At 40.0% G+C, this 24,163-nt stretch overlaps 1 protein-coding gene across 4 annotated transcripts in view; it reads right to left on the bottom strand.

The window, feature by feature from the left end:
- Nucleotides 1-24,163, bottom strand: part of PLD5 (phospholipase D family member 5) — a 203,845-nt gene that overhangs the window by 23,999 nt on the left and 155,683 nt on the right. For all 4 annotated transcript variants that reach the window (XM_052806205.1, XM_052806206.1, XM_052806207.1 and 1 more), the window contains one exon: nt 18,146-18,273. In XM_052806205.1, coding sequence (XP_052662165.1) covers nt 18,146-18,273 — 128 coding nt within the window. The remainder of the gene's footprint in view (nt 1-18,145; nt 18,274-24,163) is intronic.

Genomic DNA, 24,163 nt, shown 5'->3' with positions numbered 1-24,163 from the left:
ATTGCTCACACTGGAGCCTGATCCTGAAAACGATAGGCAGCTGTCCTCAGACATTAACCACCATTTGCCCACCAAAAGCTCTGGCCACCAACAGGTGCCGGGCATCCCTTGCCTGCACTACAGAAACTCTGGATTAACTACAGGTAGTCTATTACACACTACATTTACTAAGTAGACTTTATATACAGGACTGTGTGTGCATCTCCCATTTGCCTGTGTTTGAAACTGTATTTAATTATCCTTTCAAGCCTGTGACTTTTTTAATGACCGCTTTCCAAATGAATGACTAAGCAAAACCAGATTCACAACAGGGGCGAGTAATGGAGTAACAAAAAGCATGCTATACTGATAAATCAATTACTAAGGCCTAAAAGGACCTATGATTTTCAATAGCTTCTAAAGAAAAATAATATGCAATGTATTAATCATCACCTTAGAGCTGACCACGGATATTTACAGTGGTAAACTCATTATCTTTTCATAAAAGGTGCTCTAATTGGTTAGCCTGCAGTCCAAACATACGGTTCTTTTTCACTTGGTTATCAGTCTTACCTGATCCCTATGGCAAACCTCCCTTGTGTTTTCATCTGGTATCATTTAAGGCTCAGCGAATCTTTTCCAATCATACATAGCATCATCTGAAGGCTGTCTGAGTGCAGCTGTTCTTTACCTCTCACCAAAACCTGCTGAGCAGGTATGTGTGCCAGTCCTGTGCCAGGCACAGGTAACAGCCAAGCGGTGCCCGTGGTGGTGGTGCAGGAGGGGAAGGGTGTTCTGATGGGAGCGACCATCGCCAACGGAGAGGGAGAGACAAAGAGATTTGAGAAAGGTAAAAGTGTTTCTTTATGTAGTATTGATGATGTGACTGTTGTAGCAGACTGCTATAACAGGATTACAGGAGCAGTGCCCATCACAAATTCATTAAGTGTAACAGACCCCATTCAGATAGTTGTCATACTGATGTAAACCAAAAATGCAACCTGATGCTGAAGAGGCCGAGAAGGCTGTAACACTGTCGTGGTTTCAGTCCAGCCGGTAACAAAGGACCACGCAGCCGCTCGCTCGCTCCTCCCGCCCCCCTCCGGGGAGATAGGGAGAAGACGGAGGAGAGAAAAGAAAAAAAACCCGGAACCTCGAAGGTTGAGATAAGGGCAGTTTACTGGGACAACACAAAAAAAGGTTACAACAACAACAACGGTACTAATGAAAGAATATACAAAAAGAGTGATGCACAGCGCAACTGCTCACCACCCGGAACCCGACGCTCCGCCACCGAAAGTCGAGAGCCCTCCCCCCGGCCCGCTCCCCATTTATATACTGAGCATGATGTCACATGGTATGGAATAGCTCCTTGGCTAGCTCAGGTCGGCTGCCCCGGCTATGCCCCCCCACCTCCCAGGTTCCTGTAAAAATTAACTCTATCCCAGCTGAACCCAGGACACACTGCCTGGCTCTTCTCTCACAAAACCTGTGCCAGTATTAGAGTCCACCAAAACAGCAAAAGCATGTACCTCAGCTAACACTTCACTAGAAATTACAACCTACCCTTGTGCATCCTGAGCCAAAATCGTCCCTCCATGCTTGGCTAGTAATACAGTGCAGAGGCTTCACAGCTTTGTTTTGTTAAAAGTAATTCAGTAAAATCCAAATCCACACAGTCCTGCTTCTGCTCCGAGTTCCCCTTTTCCCTTCCATGTTGGTAAGAACATGGGAGCTACACTGCTGTTGGGAAATACTAAATAGAGAAGATTAATACAAATGGTAAAGCACTGTATTCTCAGGAAGTTAGCAAAACTGTCTAGCTTAAACTATCTGAGAGTGAATAAATGCAAAATTTAAATTAATAGCATCTCTAGATGTCAGAAATCATCTAGGGCACAATAAGTATTCTTACTTGAATTCCCTGTTATTTTGAAAACTGCAAACTGCTTTTGAATATTACTGAAAGAATTCAGACATTAAATTTTGAGATAAACTGTTCCATTGTAACTATTGTTCCTATTTTCTATAGACATTTTATTGAATTAATGGTATTTTGAAATTCCTAGATTCAACTCTTAACTATTCTCCAGTGAATCACTTTGTGAATCTTGCACATGGATATCTCTTGTGCCTGGCCCACAGCTGTGGGGGTTTTACCTTGCTGTCATCTAAGGCAAAAGGTTAATTGTCTGTTATCTTGGTTTTAAGTGATTTGAAAATAATCAGCAAGCAGAATTTCTACTGAACTAGGAAAAAAGTCTCTTCCACTTGACATAAGAATGCAGTCTCAACCTGAGCTGGGAACTTGATCCCATCACTGAATATGGGAAACTGTCATTCAAGCCACTGTGCTGGAAATAAATCTGAGCATGTGACCAAGAAGAGGCGATGCATTCGATAGAGAGTACACCCAGCATTGGCACTGAATGTCAGTGTAGAGCCGTGACATGCTCTCACTAAAAGAAAGGAAGGGACATTAAGTGGACTGACTGTACTCCATTGGAACTGATAAAATACATTTGAATTGGCAGCCACCAGCAGTCCACGGTCTTTAATTCTTACCTTTAGAAAGTCCATTTGATAGATTTGGGTCTGTGGTTCTTGCAGAATAAAAGTCCCAGGGAAGTTACAACTTCATACATTATTTTTACTTTTATTACCTAATGGCAAAAAGCTGCCATGATAAGGCAGATGAGATATTTTAGGAGCTGATAATTGTTGCATCCTATTCCTTTTTCTCAAGAAAAGAACACAAGATCACAAAACTGCACAGTGATGATCTACTAATTTCCACTTCAGCTTACATTAAGTAGATAGTCCCACCATTATTTTGCATAGCACCCTGATCTTCAGAAAATGATGCTGAAAAAAAAATTAGGTTCAGCATTTCATTTCTGCTGAAAGGAACTGCCACTGAGATGCAAAGCAAGCTAGACACCCAGGCAGAGGGGGGGGGCTTATTTTAAAATGGTGTGGTTTAAACAGAACTTTGTGAGGAAGAGGTAGCAACGCATCTTCAAAGCAGAAAAACAGAAATCCCCCGTGTCCTTGTCACATTACAAAAAAACCCCATCATGGTTTTTCTTTTTCAGCCATCTGCTCTATTGATATGGAAAACTCAGCAAAAATAAATTTGTTTGTACAAACAATACAAATACAATTTGTTTAAACCACGGACCGCTCTGTGATGATGTTCATGTAGAACCTAACACAGAACTGAGAACCCAAGTTTGGGCTTTCTTACTGCTGTTAATGAAGCTCACAAAGAAAGCAAGCCTAACACACTGCTACTTGTCAGAGCAAACCAGAAGGCAGAACTGAATCAGTTAAATATTCCTTGCTATATAGTCTATCAGCATAATTAATATCACTTGGCATAATCACAGCCTAATTTATCATTTTCAAATGACTTTCCAGTTTACAGTTTCATTACCCCCTCAAAGCAAGCACAAGCATCTCTTCAGGGAAAAATCAAGCTTGCAACTGCAAGAAACCATTTTTCCAGGATCATGTTTGATTTATTTCTTGTTTTACTGCAGGAAATCTAATTAATGTGAATTCTAATTTGATTCTGTTTCTCTTTTGAAACACAGTTTTTGTTCCTTATATCAAAGAAAAGTGCAGGCTAGGAAGAAAAGGACCACGTTGTGCTGGCCTCCATCTCACTGCTGGCAAGCTGCATCACATTTCAGTACTGGTGTCATTCACATGACATTAAACAATTCACTGCCTTACTGGATCTGTAAAAAAATTAAAAGGTGAAGTGAAAGATCCTGCTAGCTTCTGGAAATGCCTGGACTCTCCTTTGCCATGCACACACGCATACCTCCTGCTGCCTCTTTCCATCTTTCCTGCATCGGAGCCTGTCCTGTCAGCCCTTACCTTGCATCCTCCTCATGCAGCTGGAACTCGCAGCACAAGCTCTTAGTATTTGTTCTCATCCTCTGTAATGCTGCAAGGGGCAATCTCTGTACGCCTTCTGTACAACACGGAGAGGAGAGTACAAAGGACTGACCTCAAAATAAGGGCAATATTTATGCCTAAATATTTCTCTCAAAGTGCACAGTTTCTTTGGGGCTTTCAGATTCGTGGGCTTCAGGGAAGTGCAATGGCACGTAGTTGACTTAATTGGATACATTATTTATAACGTCACTGACACACACTGTGGGTTTTCCTTTTGCAAACTGAATACGGATTGGTGGCAGGCGTGCTGTGGACACAAACTGGGACAATGACATTGCATATGAATTATTGCTGTAACTGTTGAGCCTTGCCAGACTACCTGATGAGAATTAGAAACTTCTCTTGATGTAAGCAGAAAGCCAAAGGCTGTAATTAATTTTTGATTGAGCCTTGATTAAATTCAGTGTACAGGACCGAGCTAAGTTAGGAATCCAAGCAGTTTAGATAGATAAGGTAATTTAGAGAAACAGTACATAGGCAGCCCCGGGACAATGGCTAGCCTATATGAAAATCTGTTTCAGAAATCCATACTTGCTCTTTGTCCTATTCTTCTGAGTAGCCACCTTAGATATTTGCGGGGTTTCTGGCTGCTTCAACATGGAAGCAATGTCTGCTGTAAAGATGTGGTCCTGGTACATGCTCCTAGGAAGGAAACTTGGAATTAAATTAATACATCATATTCATGCCTCTTGACCCTAACAGTAAAATTGGGAACACATTGATTCATGCTTTCTTAATTCCCTCTTCCTGCTAAAGCACTATGTTGCACGTACAGGTAAAGGTCATTTGGGTCATCTGAAAAGCCTTTTTGGACTTGGTGAATTAGGGCATTCAGCTGAGGTGTTAGCAGGCTGCTACTACGTGAACAAATAGTAATAATGCATGCTATGGCTATATCATCATGAGAAAGAGGAACATTATTAATCTGTTTATTGCATAAGGTCATGACCTGGGTGTTTTCTCCTATCTCAAATCACAGCAGATGCTGCCCCTGTGGTTGTAAAAATTGTTTATTTCTAAATAATGTGTAACACGCCTTGTGCAAGAAGCAGAAGCATTATGTGCCAAAGATGTCAGAGATTTAATATGCTAATAAAAGTCAGCACAGCTCTTACATAAGTTAGCCCTGAACAGAACAAAGAGAAAAAAACCCACATAAAACAAGTGTGAGACAACTTTAAGGCTTGATGCCATTTCCATCTGCAATATTGGGTAATAATCACTTTAACTTTATAGTAGAAGGAAAGAAATATCTGAAAAGATACCCGAGAACATGTTATTCCAATTCACCTTTGACACTAACTTCCAGTCTTAAAACTAGATCAAATTTATTTCTCAATTTCTCTTTAAACTGAGTTCTTTGTTACTGCACATACAGAGTTGAAGGTAATAAAATGTAAGTCACAAAGATGATAAAAGGTGTTTTCTATACATTTAAGAGAACACACATCATGAAACTGTAGTATATGTTCATGGTGTGTATATATATGGCATATGTAGGTTCTGTACCTACGCTGCAGATCTACTTAGAAGATGATTTGCTACCCCATCATAGAAATCTACCATACCATTAAATTTGGAAGAAATACCTAATAAGTCATTATACTGATTAGAAAAACTTGACTGTCCAATACAGGGATTCTCATGACTTCTGCATTTTTCTGAAGATACACCTCACATTTCTGTTTGCATGCGCTGCCTGCCTAATACACCTCCCTCAAGCAAGGATTAATAGCTTGCCACTGAGCAGTTCCAGGCAAACATCAGTGATTTCACTGTTTTGGTGACTGCCAAAAGTCACTACTACTTAGCAAAGTTAAGAAAGGTGACTGCATGGTGACTCTCAAACTAGGCCTTGATGCTTATGATGACAATATCAAAATCTGAAAAGGTTTAGCGATGCCATTAATTCTGCACATTCATATGGAAGGAATGCTTTGTCAGAATCTGTTTTGTTCTGCTTGATGACTTATGGATATAGAAAGATGAGATTTTACACTGAACTGCAGAACCATTATTCTTTTCGTAGAACGACTGAAATGATTGTCCTTCCTTGCCCTGACTCATGGAGATTTACGGCACAATATTTCAGCATGATTTACTGTGTGTCTTTTTCACAGGACCATACTAAATCCAGTTTTCCATGAAAGGATTCAACTGTTAAAGTGGGAAGTGACTGGGCTGCTGCATTTGGGAACCTTTTGGAGTTGAGGCGGTTCTGAATGATGGTATTTATCTGGAAGGAAACTCTCGTCTGTGCAGTATCAAAGCGTGTGTGCGTGGGTGGAACCACATATTGGGAATACGCTTTCATGATTATTTTAATGTTGTTATTTTAATTGTTTAGTTGAACAAGGCTGATCTGGTGGGGTATGCTAATAACTAAATCCTTCTGAGAGGAATCTGCCTCCATTCATTAACATCACTGACCAAGATTAGTTGCCAGCAAGTTCTTGTGGGAGATGACAGAATAGACTGTGGTGCATTAGCTCCCCCTCAGAGATTCAGCTGGGTTTTAATGAACAAGTTCTCTTTCAGCACAACATAAATCACATTTTTGTGGAAGTGGTGGATTTACTGCCTTTCTTACATCCATGTAAGTTTACTGATTATTTAAGACTCTACCACCAGCTGCTGAGCCAGATGCTGGAACCCCTGGATCAGACTATATGGCCTGTATTGTTGTCTAGGACAAACAAAATGATTAACAGTTGGACTCATGATCTTAAGAGTCTTTTTCAACCTAAATGATTCTATGATTGCAAAAGGCCACACTGGTCTTAAGAGCTCTGACTCTACAGGCACGCCTATCCCTTAGCTGCTGAACTCGGCAGTAGGCTCTGGCACAGAAGTGCAGCACAAACACTTTTGCCCCGTCCATGCAATCTGGCTTGGACTTGAGAACGGCAGTGGGCAGGACAGATGGGTGCAAACAGGTCAAGTTCTGCTGCCTCCACTTTGTGCAGGCTGTCTGCAAGCCAGGTCCGGTGAAGAAACCATAAAACCATTCTAGTGCAGCCCCTGCATTAATACACATTGCTGTCTCAGCATGTCTTACTATTTCAGGGTTTCTTAATGAACACGACACAAATGAAACTACAGGACTTAAAAGTGCGATTGGTTGGAGGATCTATAAATCCAAATCAAGTCCTTCTGCTTTACTGATCACTGCAGACAGGCCTTACAGAGGTGTGCCTGGAAACCATTCTCATCACTGTGACCAATGCCTTTTTTTTTTAATTTTTTTTTTTTGAAGGCAAGACAGCTGCCTGGTACACTATTTGTGATGCAGTTTCTGGGAGATCGTCTCAAACAGTTTTTACAAATTTCAATAACTTAACTGTTAGGCTACTGAGTCTTATCTCTAGGCCATGGACTCATGCAAGCACATCTCACCAGTGCTGCCTATTCACCACAGTGCCTGCCTGTTTGCTTCAAGATAGCAGTAGGGGTCTTTAAAGCTGTCTCTGGTTTTGCACACACTTGTATGGATGATTTTCTATCCTCTGTGCAGTGGTGTACAGTGTGTGTTCTGCCACCAAATTCCTGCGTGCCTCCAGTTCCCTAAACACTTCCAGAACCCACCCAAAACTCTCGAGTCTGATAATCTGAATGCACTGATATTTGTCAGGTATCTGAGGGACCACTCATAAACCAGAACCAGACACACTACACTCTCTTTGCAACGTCTTCTATGACTCTTAATTATTTAAGATGTAGTGATGGCATAGCAAGTATTAAAAAGCAGGCAAAGGATTGAGAGGTTAGTTTTACTGGAGAAAGAACTTTCTCCTTTCCTTTGGATTGTGGAGATCCAACTCCCTGAATATCCCATGCTACTTTGGAAAGAAGTGAGTTTATCTGTTCAAACAAGATATTCCATCATTTTGCTCTGCAGGTTTATCATTTATTGATTTACAATTTATTACTGATTACTCCAGTGGTAGGTAAACCTGTTCTACAGAACTTTCACAGCAACTGAAAAAAAAAATGATGAGAAGAAAATAGATCTGTAATTTCAGAGGTCAGAGTAATGAGCACATTCCTACAGACAACAGAAATCAAATAAAAATATGCAGCAAGCTGTATTTTTCCCTCTCTTACTCTAAATACAAACACACAATGCAGATGATGCATGTGAGAACAGAGCACAACAGTGGGAGAAGTATGATAAACAGGAATAGCTTCCTAGCACCTCGGAGCTGGAAATTGGCTCTGCATCTAGAGAAACTAGCCAAGCTGGGGAGGCATGAGAAGTCTTTTTGGCTCCAAGTGCAAGGTGAATATACAGCCCCATGCTCTTTTCAATCATGAGATCACAAAACCAGAAGCCCACAGGAGTAAGGAGGAACCAAGAGGCAGTAACAGAAGTACATGCAGAACACAAGCGGAGCAGCCACATTACCCCTGTTCCAATCTGGCGTTAACCAACCCTCTGTTAGCAGTGCACAGCAATGCTAGCAAGAGACAAACAGCCCATTTGCTTCACTGAGATTCATTTGTAAATACTAGATGGTCAGATAATAAATTTCAAGCAGAGTAAGCCTAATGGACAATACTGACTGTCCTGATTTACTGGATGTGCCTGTCTCTGTTAAAGAATAAAACAAAACATCAGACTTCCAAAAATACGAACTTTACACCTGCTGTTTTGGAGATAGGTAACAATCATCAAACTGCTCTAGATTTGGTCAAAGATGGAGACCCTAGCCAAAAGCTCTTAGTGAAAATAATAAATATATTTTCAGCCTGACTTTTGAAGGACAAGCTGTAATAGCATCACAGCAGAGTTTTAACAATACAACTAGCTTTCTGCGCAGCAAGAAATAAAAACACAAAAAAAGGTATTTAATTGTCAATACGGCTCTGTAATATCTACTTAGACCTGTTTTCTTCACATCTTGACTCATTTGCCTATGCTTGAAGATCTGGGTTGCACTTTCATATTATTTTTATAATATTAGCTAGTTCTGGAAGTAATCCCATTGAAATAAATCAGATTAGCAGCATGAGTTTTTTTAACGATTGGATCACATGGCTAACAATATATCACAGCTTTTTAGAAGCAGATGTTTTCTGTTGTATGTGAGATATTATTTAAGACAGAAATATGAATTCAGATAGAATATACTGGTATTATGTTGTGTGTATTTTCGGTCTAACAGTTAACCTTCTGAGCTTGATTGAACCTTGGCAGATGAGGAAGTTGAAAGAGCCTTGTTTCATGTTATAGGACACTTGAGACTGCTCAGTTTACTCATGGCAATATGATAATGAACACCACTGGGACAGTAAGAAAATTAAGCAAATTATTAGAAGCAGCTGGCAAGGATTGGCAATGGTCTAAAGTGCACATTAGGGACATAACTGTAGTTCATATTAGAACAACATTATATCAAATGGAAACTCTCAATACAACTTTTGCTTGAGCGAAAAGATGTAATTCCACTAACTGTCAAAGTATCTTATCTCAAAAGGACCAGACGTGCCATTAAATAACTTCAAGAGACTCATTTAGATAAAAGTTCAAAAAAATGACTGATTATAGTGTGCTTTTTGCTCTATGCAGTTCTGTAACGACAGGATGCAACTGTCATTAACAGAATTTGCAAATGTGCCGATCCTGTCTCAGTGATCAGTTTGAAGAAGTGGCTCTGCTATAACAAGATTTTGGGGAAACTGGAAACAAATGAGATCATCATGATGTAGTTTGAGCTATATAGAAGTCCTGTATTTATTACATATTGGTTTTATGGGAAGACAATTTTGATCACACAAATAAATAGAAACTACAGTGTTCAAGGGTATACTTTGAGGAAATTATCATTCCCCTTTCCCTGAGAGAGATACATAAAAAGAAGCATGGGTTGCATTTGCTCCTGGCAGCATTCCAGGGCTTCCTGAATTTTGGGAAAGTTTTTATTTGGATCTGTGTCCCCAGATATGGAGACCAAGAGAAGAAGGAATAATCCCAGGATGAGTTTTGTCACTCTCCAAGTGCGGCCTTCGAGCTGTGACTCCTCCACATGCATCTCCTCAATATAATTGGGGTGAGACTTTTGAGTAAAGAACCACATGGATTCCTTCCAATTGCTTTTACTCCCCACAAGCAATCAAAGGGTTGCTCCTCCAATATTCCCATAATCCCCAATTTCCCCCAAACTGCCCTTTTAGATGCAGCTCTCAATACCTGAGATACCACATTCATCTCCCAACTCTTGTTATCTCAGAATAGGAGGAAAAACAGGTTAGGTTTTATCAGTCTTTTTGTCACAGGAGACCAAGAGGAGGAGAAGGTGGTAGAGAAGAATTCTAACTGCTGCTTTTGTCATCTTTTTTCTATGCTGTAAGGAGGAGAGCCTGAGCAACTAAATTGAAACCCCCAGTATCTCTCAATCCAGTTCTGTCCTGTCTGGTGGTAACAGGCAAGACTCACAGCAGCATTCCAAGCGCTCCTGGAGCCATCCTGCTGCAAGCCTTCCTGTAGCTAAGTCCAAAAAACTAACTCATACTAAAACAAATAAAATACTGGCTCATCAGTTTTTACTTAAAATTGACACATGCAATAAGTATATCTTTTGACCAACTGGGTTTTTTGGTTGGGGTTTTTTTTCCCCCGTTAATTTCAGAAAATTCAGAATCCAATATAATTTCACTGTAAGTAAGCACTAGATTATTCATATTTATCATAAAAAGCATAACTTTATCTACTGTATCTACAGATGCTTAATAAACCTTTTTTGAATAATCCTCATAGCTCTCTTAACATCTCACATAGCTAATTTGACTGTTGATTCAACTGAATTATTAAGAGAGTAAATGAATTGGGCAACTTATTTCTTATTCTTCAAATGTAATTGATAATTCATAATTGCTACAACTTTCATGTACTGTAGGAGTCAATCCTAAAGAGACAAGTATGTTTTACATAATAATAATCATAATGAAAAAGTAGTCCACAGAGAGTTTCTCATTCATGCACTGTCACACGTCTCACCTTCTACAGTATTTTGGCACTCTTGCACATTTATTTAACATCTTAGTGCATCAGTTAAAAACCTAACTCCTCAGATAAAACAGGTTGCTGTTTCCAACCTGATAAACAGTGTTGGGACAGTTTATCTAATTTTCTAATTACCTTAAATTATGTAGATACAATCAGCAGTTTTTAACTTGTAACTTACAACAGGAGAGTAAGAGGAGGATGGAGAGGAAACTGCCAGGAAAGGAAACGTTGTTTAGTAGTCCTGTCAGATAGCCAGCTGTCACATGGGACACTTTAGAAAGTGCTCCGAGGCACTACTGAGAGTCAGCAAGAACAAATCATTGATCCTTTGCAACACAGATGATTAGATAAACTTCTACTATTCAAAAGACTGCCCAAATTTATTTCATGAATGAAGCAAGGTCAAAAAATTCTACTTATAAGACCAAGCCTAATTTACTAAAAATTAGTATGTCTTCATAAATAAATACATAGGTGAAGATATCAGGTATTATTTTTCCAGTCCTCCAACTGATGGATTTTTAAGAAGAGAAATCAAATGCCTTTCTGAAGTCTTACTTTGTATTGGTGAAACAGATCACACAAAGAATCCAACAGACACGTAAAATAAATGGGAAAATGAGAGCAAGTTCACGTGGTTGGGTTTTTGTCCTTAAAAAATAACATCTTACAGCCATTCAGCTTAAGGTGGTCTGAATTTAAAAAAAAAATCAGAAGAATGAACAATCCAGAAAATATATGGACTTGAGAGGCATCTTAAAAAGAAAAATCCTCTGCTAGCAGTTTTTACACAGCTAAGAGAGAAAATCATGGGTCTGCTTAGGAACTTTTCCTTGACATCAGCTGAGCCAAAATTTAAGTAGGACTTTTTGAGATAATTCTTTTAAGATGTCACAGGCAAGATAGAGTAAATGACTACCCATAGTGGATCCGGATATTGGGATTGTTTAAGAACGAACAAGATGAGAGCTTTTGCAACTACTTGATTATCTTTCACACGTTCCATCCATACCTTCCACCCCTGCAAGGAGGTGGCTGCTGGCCCAGGATGCTCGGGCAGAAAGTCGGGTCCGTCCCTGCTGCGTGGCTGCTCACCGTTACCTGTCTCGGGCATCACCAGCCAGTGTCCTTGGTGCATTCCCTGGCTTCCATCTCCTCACAGTTCCCTGATCTCCAGGATCTCCTCCACTTCCAGGATCTTTCCTCCAGCCAGGAACTTCACCTTCTGTTCGGGTCCCCTTCCTTTTTCCAAGACCACTTCTTTGCGGCACCCCTTATTTTCTGGCACGCCAAGACTCACTATTCCCTCAGTCTAAACAGTTTCCGTGCATAAGCACAAGGCGGGAGCAGCCTCCTAACTGGTGGTTCTGTCTCATGTCTCTTCAGTAACTGGAGGACTCCAGACATGCCACTTTCATTTAGTCCAGGTGTTTACAGTCAGGCTCGACCAATTACAGGGAGGAAGCAGCAGTCTCCTGCTTGAGACCTTGAATGTTCAAATTTGGACACTAACCCCCACATATACGCCCAACTACCTGCTACCTGTTAGTATTCATTATTTAAGCTATTTTTTTTGCCTACAAGAGTATTTAATATTAGCCTGATTCCACTTCCAGTGAAGACAATCAGATTAGTTTTAGTTGTTTCAATAATTTTCAGTAATAGAATTTCCCAAGGGCTGATTATTTGTTGCACATAAATGTATTTTTCTGAAGTGGTTCAACTAATCCATTACAGTCGTTTGCCCACTGAATTCAATTATTCATGTCTGAATAAAACTTTTCCAAAAATGTTAGTATGAAGAGCTCCAGAATTGTTTCTTGAGCTGATTAAAGGTTCTGTCTGTACTACAAACCTCACGCTTCTTAACAGAATTAAGGAGCTAAATGCATTTTCAGGCTTTGCTGGAACTATTGGAGGGAGTCATGGAACAAAAGAAATATATGACACTTTTTGTTAGCTCTGGCTCTGCATTAATGTTATGAATTACAACAGTTTTATATAACTGATTTATTTTATTTAAGGACATTAATAAGCTACCTGGTCAAGGAACTAGAAACTAGAATACACCATGGCCACCTCGATTGTTATTAGTTCAAAACACAGGCAAAAATTAATCAGTATATGTACCTAATTTTAGGCCTGTTTGAGCGAATCCTTTTTCAGCCAAACATTTTAACGTAGATGCATGTATTTTGCTGAATAAAAATAGACTTCAACATGTCATTATCTTAAGTATGTACTGAAGTAGGTTGCACAGCTATGGCCCAAAGATGTTGCTTGGCTTGTTCAATGGTTACAAGACTAACTTCTTAGTAGGTGAGAGCCTGGGAACATACTTTATCAATTGCACCCATTACCGAAAGCATGTCAGTGAAGTAGAAGATGGAAGTTATACAGCTGATCACATACATCTTCTATATGAAATAAAAAGTTTAAAATGTGATTTAAAATCTTATCTTCATAGTTTTCCTTTTCTAGTACCCCCCCAAAATCACATTTTGAAGGCAGAATGGCACTACAAAGAACAAGAGACCATCTCTCCAGATGTCTTTCATCAAGCTGGTAAACCTATAAGACTTGTTTATACAGTTTTGGCACCATTTTATCAGTTTATAAAAATTTACCAGAAAGAAACTAGATCAGTAGAAAGATTATTTCACTGATAAAATTGTACACAGCTTACTATATCTAAGAAAGCAGTACCTGTCTAAGAAAGTGGTAAAAACTCTGGCTGTTCATAACCCAGAATTTTCAATAGGTTATGTAATTGGGCAACATTTGCCATATATTGATAACAACAGAAAAAGATGCATCCCTGACACAAAATCTAGACCAAAAGATCAAAATATTTCACTATGAATGAAAAAACATCTAATTTTTTACAGAGTGTTTTACGGAGTCTAAACAGTATTTTTCATTTGCCTGTGGGGTTTGATTTCAGACTGAAGCAGATAGCTGGCATAGATGATTTCAGCCAAAACTATTAGAGTTTTGGCAAACTTGCAACCTAACTGAAACACAGTTTTCCTTGAAAAGTAATGAAGTGCTGTCAGCCTTGCCCGTAATTTCAAAGCTGAGACTCTGGCAAGTATTAAAACTTTGACAGCGAAGGCACAAGGATATATGCAACTTTAAAGGTTATTCCCTAAGTAGTATATGCAGCATACAAAAATCTCTCGTTGATGCAGAAAATTTACTTTTAAAGGAAATACTTGTATTGCTTCTTGTCAGTGTTGGCAAGTCAAGAAAATGGCAACAAAACTCATATGAGATTGATTTCTAGTGTCCAGCTTATAAAAGTAGAGAAGAATTCTCCACAAAGATTGTAAAAACAAAGCTGACACCTTTGGACACATAAGTCCTGATATTGTTTTCTAAGGAGCTGTTAAAAGTTGAATTACTGTTTCAGCTTTAGACTCAGGTTTCCAAGAGAAGATTTATGCTAACACACTTTTTTTTTTTTTTATCCCCCTGCAAAGGGACATAATAGCAATAAAATCCAGTTATATCTACCACAGTAACCTTGCATAAATATTCTCTAGTATGCTGAGCTGCTGTATGTTAAATGCTCTGTACTGCTATGTCACAGAAGTGTTTCTACATCTTTAGGCTCCTAGCAAGCAAGAGGTAGGAAGGCTCTGGGACTATAGCCCAGGGTGAAATAGTGTAGAGACCTGCTGCATCTCTAGTGCAACTGCCACACCAGTGAAGCAGGTAGGTACTCCTGTATGAATTATGCAGTGTACCGGCCTGAACGTATGCAAAGGTTCAGTACAGAGGAAGCAATAAACGTGCACGTAGAAAAGACAGGGGAAGGCATGTGAAAAGATATGACAGTGATGCACAGTTAAAATCTTAAGCTTTTCATTGCATTTTAGATATTATTAGATGCGTAACTAGACGCACTTACATAATTTACACTGGAACTGTGCTGCTGAATAACAAGACTTTGTTAGCTACAAGGTGACTGACTCATACTGGATGTTTTGTTTAAGTGAGAAGACAACTGCTGTGCTTGATAGGCCAAAGTACCATATGTTTCTAGAATAGCATAGACCTACTTTATTCTGTGATTTGCTGTCAAGATCTAGTAATACTGGCCAAAGTGGTTTGCTGATTCAATAACCACACGTTCTGTTACTCTAAAAGTTGCATGAGCTTTTAAAGAGACCTGTCGTTGTTTAACCCCAGCCAGCAACTAAGCACCACGCAGCCGCTCACTCACTCTCCCCCCACCCAGTGGGATGGGGGAGAAAATGGGGAAAAGAAGCAAAACCCGTGGGTTGAGAGAAGAACAGTTTAATAGAACAGAAAAGAAGAAACTAATAATGATAACGATAACACTAATAAAATGACAACAGTAATAATGAAAGGATTGGAATGTACAAATGATGTGCAGTGCAATTGCTCAACACCCGCTGACCGACACCCAGCCAGTCCCCGAGTGGTGATTCCCCGCCCCCACTCCCCCCAGTCCTATACTAGATGTGACGTCCCATGGTATGGAATACCCCGTTGGCCAGTTTGGGTCAGGTGCCCTGGCTGTGTCCTGTGCCAACTTCTTGTGCCCCTCCAGCTTTCTCGCTGGCTGGGCATGAGAAGCTGAAAAATCCTTGACTTTAGATTAAACACTACTGAGCAACAACTGAAGACATCAGTGTTATCAACATTCTTCGCATACTGAACTCAAAACATAGCACTGTACCAGCTACTAGGAAGACAGTTAACTCTATCCCAGCTGAAACCAGGACAAGACCATATGTGACTAATCAACAGCCCAGTCTGCCCTTTCACAGTCCTTTCCCTGCAGGTAAACCAGGATGTAACAGGAAACACGCAGTGGCATCTGCAGCAAGCTCCCTGCCTCCCGCTGCAAAACTGCGGAAGCCCTACCCTGCTACTGCAGGCAGTGCAAGTGCAAGGGCATGGGTCTGGACAGGCCTGGCACTAGCTGCTCTCCTATTTCCCAGTTAAATTCAGTCCTTACTCATTTAGGGGAAGGGGAAGGGGGACCTGATCCCTCATTTGCAGCTACACTGGGACTCTGATAATGAGAACCTGTCGGAGATGTGTTTCCCCAGTGAGGGTTTGGCTCACCGTGCGTTTTAAGATTAGGTCCCATGTGTGTGCAAAGCATTGTCCTTGAGGAAAACACTCAGAATAAAATGATAAGAGTTCTGTGCATATTTTGCCTCTTATGTGCAAAGAAAAGTTCAAGACAGATTATTATTTCAGGACTGCATATCAGATCTCTTTGACAGTTGCCCTGATTTATTAACCTGTAACTCTGGGGTGAGGGAACTGGATACTCATATCTGATGTCAACAGGAGCCAGGAATCTAATTTCCTTCGGCTCTTCTGAAACCCCAGCGTACATTTCTCAACTAATTGAAAGCAGATTGTCTTTAACTGCAATTCAGAAAGATTTCTTTTTGCTCTGTACAAATATTCTTCTGAGCTTCTTTTTGTCACTACATATAAAAATATACTGTTATATGACAATAAGATGAAAAAAAGTCCAAATGCATGCAGAAAAGACAATGATAAAATTAACAGTGAGGAATCACATTTGAAATACTGGCACACAAAGAACTGGCATCAAAGTTTAACATAGGTAGGTTACAAGAGCTAAGATTTACTTCAGTATGAGAAGACCAAATCTGTAAGGAATTGTAGCATCTGTGATGAAGATCACAAACAGAAACATTAAATATAATAATAGAATAATTTGTATGGTAGATGTGCTTCTTTCCTCTGCATTTATTATTTTCACCAGTACTCAAACCCCAATTAGAAGAGGCTTCAAAGCTAAACTATTTATAAGCTCAATAGTTCTGTGAAGAGCTATTTTGTTATGACATGTAAGCAGTTTAGCTCATGAGGCACAGACAAGGTATAAACATTTAATTCGTAAACTGCCCAAAAGCTCAAACTGTATGTTCTTACATTGACTAAAAATACAACATCCTCTTGGCCAAGACTTTCTCTGGTTTGCTAGCAACATCCTCTTTTCTACCAGTTTTCCATATTCCTTTGTAAACATTCAAAGTTTCCTTTTAAATAAATGAATACACATAGGAACAGCAAAAATGTATTTATTCACTCTTTCTTTACTAAAATGGTTGCTTTGTTTTTATTCAGACTTTCAGTTTCTTTGCTTGAAAGAAACCTTGAAACTTCAACACAACCAACACATGCCACCTTCTTTACAAAATCATTAGAACCTATATTCAAAATTATTCATGTGTTTCTGAGATTCTGCTCATATTTAGAATATGAAGCTTTTTTACTGCACCTGATAACTACCCAGGACTGCTTCTTTTTCACCCCTATTGTGCATTTCAGTTACCAAGATCTAAAAGCACAGGTTCCACTCCGTAAGTATGACCAACAGCAGCCTCACACAGTCAGTGGTATGAAACAAAAGTGAACATGACATCCGTTAATAATCCTGAGACTGTTGCCGAAAGAAAAAAGCTACAGATACCTACAAGAAGCTTCATTACTGATGAATTACTTCTTAAAAACCATCATAGACTGTGGAGAGTCCTCAATACTGGTTGTTGGCAGAGGCCTTAGCCTCTCAACTCTCATGTTCATGAGGAATCAAAACACGTAATTCTCTCTAATACGTACAGCCTTCAAAAACATTATGTTATTTGACTTTCTGTACCCATGAATCTCTCCCGCCCCAAAGATAGTGGGTATTTCAGGATAATAACTACTATCCATTTGGAAGTCTTTTCCAAATTTTGCTTTTCCTTATTTAGATGGCAGATGAGAGGGACTAGGTCATGCTTATGACATTACCACGGAGTTTCCATAGCACTCTGTTTTCCAACAGGTTTGCTCACTTTTTTTTTTAATAAGTAAACTACAACTTACAATCTTCAAACAACAAAATCATCACAGAAATCAATAAAGGCAATCAAATTTTTAAAATTTAACCCAAAGAATAACTGTTGAGGAAAGCTATTCCAATGAAAAGAAGTAAAATTTATAGTAATATACTTTTTGCCAACACAGAAGAGTCATCAAAACCATGACAGCACAGTTTTTGATGCTGGCACTTTTGCCAGCAAACTATCAGAAGAAGAAAGCTATCCATCTCCACTTGCTGGCCTCAAAACATTATTTTTTTTCCTCATTATACCCTCAAAGGGTATAGGATTACTTTTTCAATTAAATTACCTGTCCCAGTGATCTCCAGTCTAGGCTGGCACTTCCAATGTACACGTGCTGTTTATCAACAATCCAGAAAGATGACTGAAGCCGACCTTCATTATATGCTGACATGTTCATATACAACACTTCAGCACCTAGAGATTTAAGGATAAAATAATAAATAGCACTGTTTAAAATAACATAATTTACATTATTGAAAAAAGAAACTACTTCACATTTCAGGGCCTCAGCTTCCAAAACTGGTGAGGGATGTGATTAAACATACCATTAAGGTTTAAAATCAATGATAAACAGTGTTACTGTCCCACTATTTAAGACCTTAATTATCATAGATTCCAGAAAAGCAGGCTGATGGTTGGACTCGATGATCTTGAAGGTCTTTTCCGACCTAAATGATTCTATGATTCTATTATACTGTTTACTTAATTTTCTTCCATTTTAGAACCAAATAATTGCTATTTTCTTCCAGCACTGTATGTTCCGCAAAATAATTTATTTTTAAAGGTCTATTCTATAACTCAAACCTGCTACATATTATAATAATGACCTTTAAAGTATGAACCCAGTTACAACCCCTTCCTGAAAAGCAGCCTCTGATCCTTTGCCCTGTGCAATGGTTCAAGCAGGTAGCCTACTGTGGGCTGTCGCACAGAGCAGACCCCAACAAGAGGAACACAGGTGGAGAATTAAGGAGTGAGGAAGTAAGCAAAGGCCTAAAGTATGCTGAAACTGCTCTTAATCCTGCTAATCTGTGACATTCAACCTACCACTTTGAACTGCACGATTTTAATAAGGATTATAGGCCACTGAAATCAAAGGAGCTACTTGTTGGGTAAGAGCACATTGGCTCCATCCCATCAGCAGGAATGTCTGAATTGGCCCCATCAGTATGTTTGCAGGACTAAATCCAGAGTATACTTAATATTAGGTGAGTTTAGGGGATTTCTCACATCATTATTGTTCTTTCAGTGCTCCAGTGTTTGTAAGGTTAGGTAATTAATCTGAATTAATCATTGCTGAAGGTAGTTTAAAGTAACCCACTCATCTTCACATTTTAGTTATGACAGTAACTGGGGAAGAGAAGCGACAGTAAACAGCAGCCTGGAGGGCAGTAACGGTAACAGCCATCTGCCATTAAACATTCATGGGATATTCAGTACCTTGAGTTCCAGTAATGGTTGGATATGAGTCACAACTACAAAAGAATTCCAGGATACCTGGAGAACTAAAATACATTTTTTTTCATCTAACTTCCTATTTCTGACCTCCTAAGAAACACTTGACTGGCAATTTTAAGCAACAGTTAGCAGTGCTAAATATTTCTTTTTTATTATGAAAACTGTATTTCTCACTTGTACAAATGATTCTAGAAGTTCAGACATCAAGAAAAGAAGAAAAATCAGGTAAGGTACCACTTTTCATGAAGCACCAAACATGTGACATAGGATTTTGAGCAAATTACAGAATTTTGTTAGTTGTACAATTATATTTGTTGCAACCCAGTTACCTTTCCAATTTTTTTCTAGGTATCACCTATCCACATTCATCTATGCTTAGAAAGAATGGTATTTTCCAATTTTCCTTGGAACGTGTTGCTGCTGACTTTCAATCCATGCATTAATGAGCAGAACTGTGCTAATTAATGAGATAATGTATGTGAAATGGAAAAGAAATCAGAAAACACTAGAGCAGGTGTTAAATGGTTTAAATTGTTTTCTGATGAATAAACAAAACAAAAGCAACTCCTGCTAGCTAATGAAAACAATTCTGTAAGGCGCTAAACTTCTAGCTGCTTATCTGAAAACTGTGTTTAAAATCAAGTTTAACATAGCGGTTTGCCTTGATCATATTTTCTTTCCATACATCCAATCTGCAACATTAAATAGCAGTATGAATTTAACACCCACAACACACCTACATCAAATAGCTTATAAATGAAATGTTAGGATTTTTGTGTAGGAAAGGTAAAACAGTCGGAAGCAACAATGAGCTTCCTTCTCATAACTGAGAGCCTAAAATAAACACTGTTTAAAAACATCTTTGAAATTTCCAATGCTGAGCAAAAAAGCTGATTGCCAAAGTTACAGCAGGAGACTATTTAACCAGAAATACTGACATTAAAAATAGCAGATGTCGTCACTAACCTGACACAAAGTTCAAAAGTTGTAAAACACCAGGATTTGTGGGCGCGGGCAGTTTAGACATGGGCATAAGCAGTGGGATGGGACTATCACTCTAAAATACAATCTAGGCTTCAATTACCAAAATAGTGAATATAGCAGTGCAGGAGATACTGATCTCACACCACCATTAAAATCAAAACCTGGAACCCAATTTCTTTTCTTTCTGGAAACAGCTAACTCATAAGGCTGAGGAAACAGTATCTCCAAGTCAATTAAAAAAAGTCATGTGTTGCAAACAGCAGCTGCTGTGCACCTATTAATGAGCCCTTACCTTTTGATGAAAGGAAACATGCATCAGTATTGATAATTGCCTCTGTTCCAGAAGCCCTTGAGATGTTTTGTTAAAATAGGCTTATCTGGCCTTCAACACAATCCATCATCCCTAGCGTGGTCCAGGTCCCATGAGGAAATTAAATTGGATGGATCAATACGTGAAGCCATAACAGAACTCTTTATCATGCTGCAGTCTCAATTACACAAAGCTGTGGGTCTACCGAGTTCAACCACAAGGCACAATTTGTAAGCTTGATTGCTAATACAGATGCCAGATTCTTAAAAAATAAATCTAACAATTTTGTTTCAGGGAAGATTAAACTGCAGGGTGGGATTTTAGAGAAAACCAGTGCTGTCACTTAAAACTCAAGTAGATTTTCCTGTCCCATAAAATTGTGCATTCTAAAGGTTGGGCCAGATTGCCCTCTTTCTGCAGGAAAAAAAGACCACTGTAGGGATCAAAGCATGCTTTAAGTAACAGACATTTCTCTGAGTACTTTTTCTTCTAGGCGGAGAGGTTTTGCACTCTGTATAAGATGACTGATGCAGTCTGGGAAGCACAGAGGGGACCCGGCCGTTGGGAGCCTGGGCCTTCTCCGTGTGGTGGGAACACAGCCCCCAGGAGGTGCCGGGCTGCCACTTAGCCTCTTGCTTTGTCTCATAATGGAGGAAGAAAACAGAAGATGTCAGCAGTATTGCAAGAAGACTGACTTTTCATCCCTTTCTAAAAGAAATCCAGTTCCCAAAGTAATGCCAAAGAAGAAGGATGGCACAAGCAAGTGGCATTTACCATTTCTAGCCTTGCAACATCCTGTTTGGCCTAGCTGCCCGCTCTCAGATACTCCACTAATAGTGTCATGAAGGCTACAGGGCAAGCTTGACTTCAAGAACAGGAGCTTAAGGCTAGGACCTTTTCTACATGTTTGAGTCAAAGCACTACGCTGTTAGCAGGAAACTTTAATCAAGAAGTCATCACATATACGCGGTATCATGAAAAGCCGTATGCCATCGAGAAGCGCATCTTGGCACACCTGTGTTGCAGCATATGCTAGCTGTGGATTTTACTGCTGCTCAGGCAAGGTCACCAGGCAGCTACACAAACGGGGAGACTCTTCTTCATGGGGGACTGCAGGAGGCCAGGGCTCACAGCGCTGCCGCTCGGCCTCCAGATCCAGGTTTATGCAACAGTCTGCAGAAGGTGCACCAGGAGGCGTTGGATCCAAAGCCTGCAAGCAGTCTAGGATATTACCAGGTTGTCCTGGTACAGAAGCAACATCACTGAGCCAAATCACCTCTTTAGTGGATATGGTAAATCGTTTTTGTAAAGACGACCCAGAAAGAGCAACTGTTTAGGCTGCTATTATCACAGCTGCCTTGAAAGCAAACATGCACATTCTGCCTGCAACAGTTTTCAACAGCACCAGTTACAGGCTAAACTCACTCTGGAGTTAGCAAACATAACGCCCAAGAAACAGAAGCTGCATTTGCTTGTACCACGGCTAAAATTGGCCTTCTGTCTTCACAACTTTCTTACTTTCACTATAGTGTTTTTAAAACCAGAGAGAAAGAAAAATGGGAAAGGGGAAGGATTTAAGGATTGAGAGCCACAAAGAGGTATCTGGTAAACTGCAGCAACAGTGACGAGTGATTCACAACAGGCAGAGCAAGGATCAGAAAAGCACCAAGAGCCCTGACCTCGTTAGCCCTGGCAGAAGGAAACAGTGCTGCAGCAGAAAAGAGGATGGAGACAAATGGAGATACATGGTCTGACGGCATGTGTTGGGACTGCGCATCGTGCAGAGCCCTGGGCAGAAAGGGTCATGGAGCCAGGCTGGGCTCTTTTACCCTCTGCTAGGCATGGGAGAGTTGTAAAGGTGGAGGAGATGAACAGGGGCTTTTCAATACCTCTCCTTCCCCATTTTGGGAGCACAGAGCTTGTCAAGTGCAGGCTGCAGAGGCACCGCAGGTGATGGAAGGGGGAGCACATTGCGGCAGGGGGAACTACACAGGGCTGTTGGTAGGATGAGGGAGTGGGGAGGTTGTAGAGGGATCGCAAAGAAGATGGGACCCCAGGATACAAGGAAGCACTAGTATATGAAATGAGTTTGGCCAGTGAAAGCAACACTGCTTACAGCTCTCTTGTATATTTGCAGTTTGAACCTGACAAATGCTCCTGCACCACATCCAATCCCCATCTTCCAGCCACCGTTCCCCACATCACCACCAAGCTGGCCACAGTAGGAACAGGCACACTTCTCTGCTTACCCCATTCTTGCCATCCCTTCACTCTCCTCATCACCATGTCCATATGCTTTGCCTACAGCGCTGTTTTTTTTCCCTCTCCTAATTCTGTGTATTCCCAAACAAATACTCCCAGTAATGAGACCTTTAAAAAGGAGTCTGAGAATGTGAGCTGTGGCCTCTTTCCTTCACCCCACTGCTGACAGTCACTTGGCACACAAAGATACACGTTTTGATCTATACGTTTTGGAGGGTGGCCTCAAGCCAGAGTCAAGAGCAGACTTAACTAGTCCATACCATGAACCTAGAGCTCACAAGCACATGCACACTTGAGCACAGCTGGTGCTTGAGCAGCCTGCACAGCACCTTGCACGGCCTCTCTGGGGGGCTACCACATGGGTGGGAGGCAGCACATGTGGCACTTGCCATTGTGCCCTAGACCTGCTGTATTCTTTCAGCTAAACTGAGTTTTCAGATCAATATAGATGCGGTTAATATCATGTGCTAACCCAGAAAGATCAGCAAAAGGTCCTTTATTAACCCTAGGTCCCAATCTTATTTTTTAAAATACAATTTGCTCACTAGGATATGAATGTGTACACGTATAGATATATAAAGTGGATGTCACCTTCCCTACATTTTTCAATAGACACTTTCACTTTATTTGTTTTCAATTACAAACCTTAGCACAAAGTACACCCATGAATAAAAATAATTTTTATTCCACTGAGACAAAAATCCAGTTTTCCATACCCTGCTCACAAGTGGCGGAGTAGCTGTCTCATGTTGGACAGACACAAGTGACCCAGGCAGAGGATCATGTCCCCAGGAATTTTCATGCTTTTTTCTTGCCTGATTGCAAAAACTCTGGAGTTGCTCCAGAAGCCCCATTAGCGTGACCTGTCAGCACTCAGAGGAGGACAAGCACAAAAGCAGAGGAATGCACAACTTGACAACGAAGTTATTTTTACTATGTCTCTGAATGATTAAAAGACAAACTAGACCATTTACTATTTCTGTGCTCTTTATGGAGTATTGCCTTTGAAATGCAGTTAAAAGTCTTCCTGGCCCCAGAAGGATTAATGATACAGACTTATTTTAAAGAGAGAACACTCAAGGACTTTTAGGGAAATCTCTGATGGTAATACCTTAACTTTGAATCAGTTGTTTTGTTTACATTGCCCTCCGCTCCTCACACACACCCCTCTCCTTTTTAAAAAATACCAGGACTGAGTCCTGCCACTCTGGGATTATGTACTATTCATCAATCTAAGCCCATAGTAATTTTTTAAAAAAGCAGTGTACAATAAAATCTTGCTGCCTTTTC

This window comes from Harpia harpyja, chromosome 13 (assembly GCF_026419915.1).
Source record: "Harpia harpyja isolate bHarHar1 chromosome 13, bHarHar1 primary haplotype, whole genome shotgun sequence".
NCBI lineage: Eukaryota > Metazoa > Chordata > Aves > Accipitriformes > Accipitridae > Harpia > Harpia harpyja.
The sequence above is the reverse complement of the archived record's forward strand: the minus strand, read 5'-3'. Positions and strand labels throughout refer to the sequence as shown.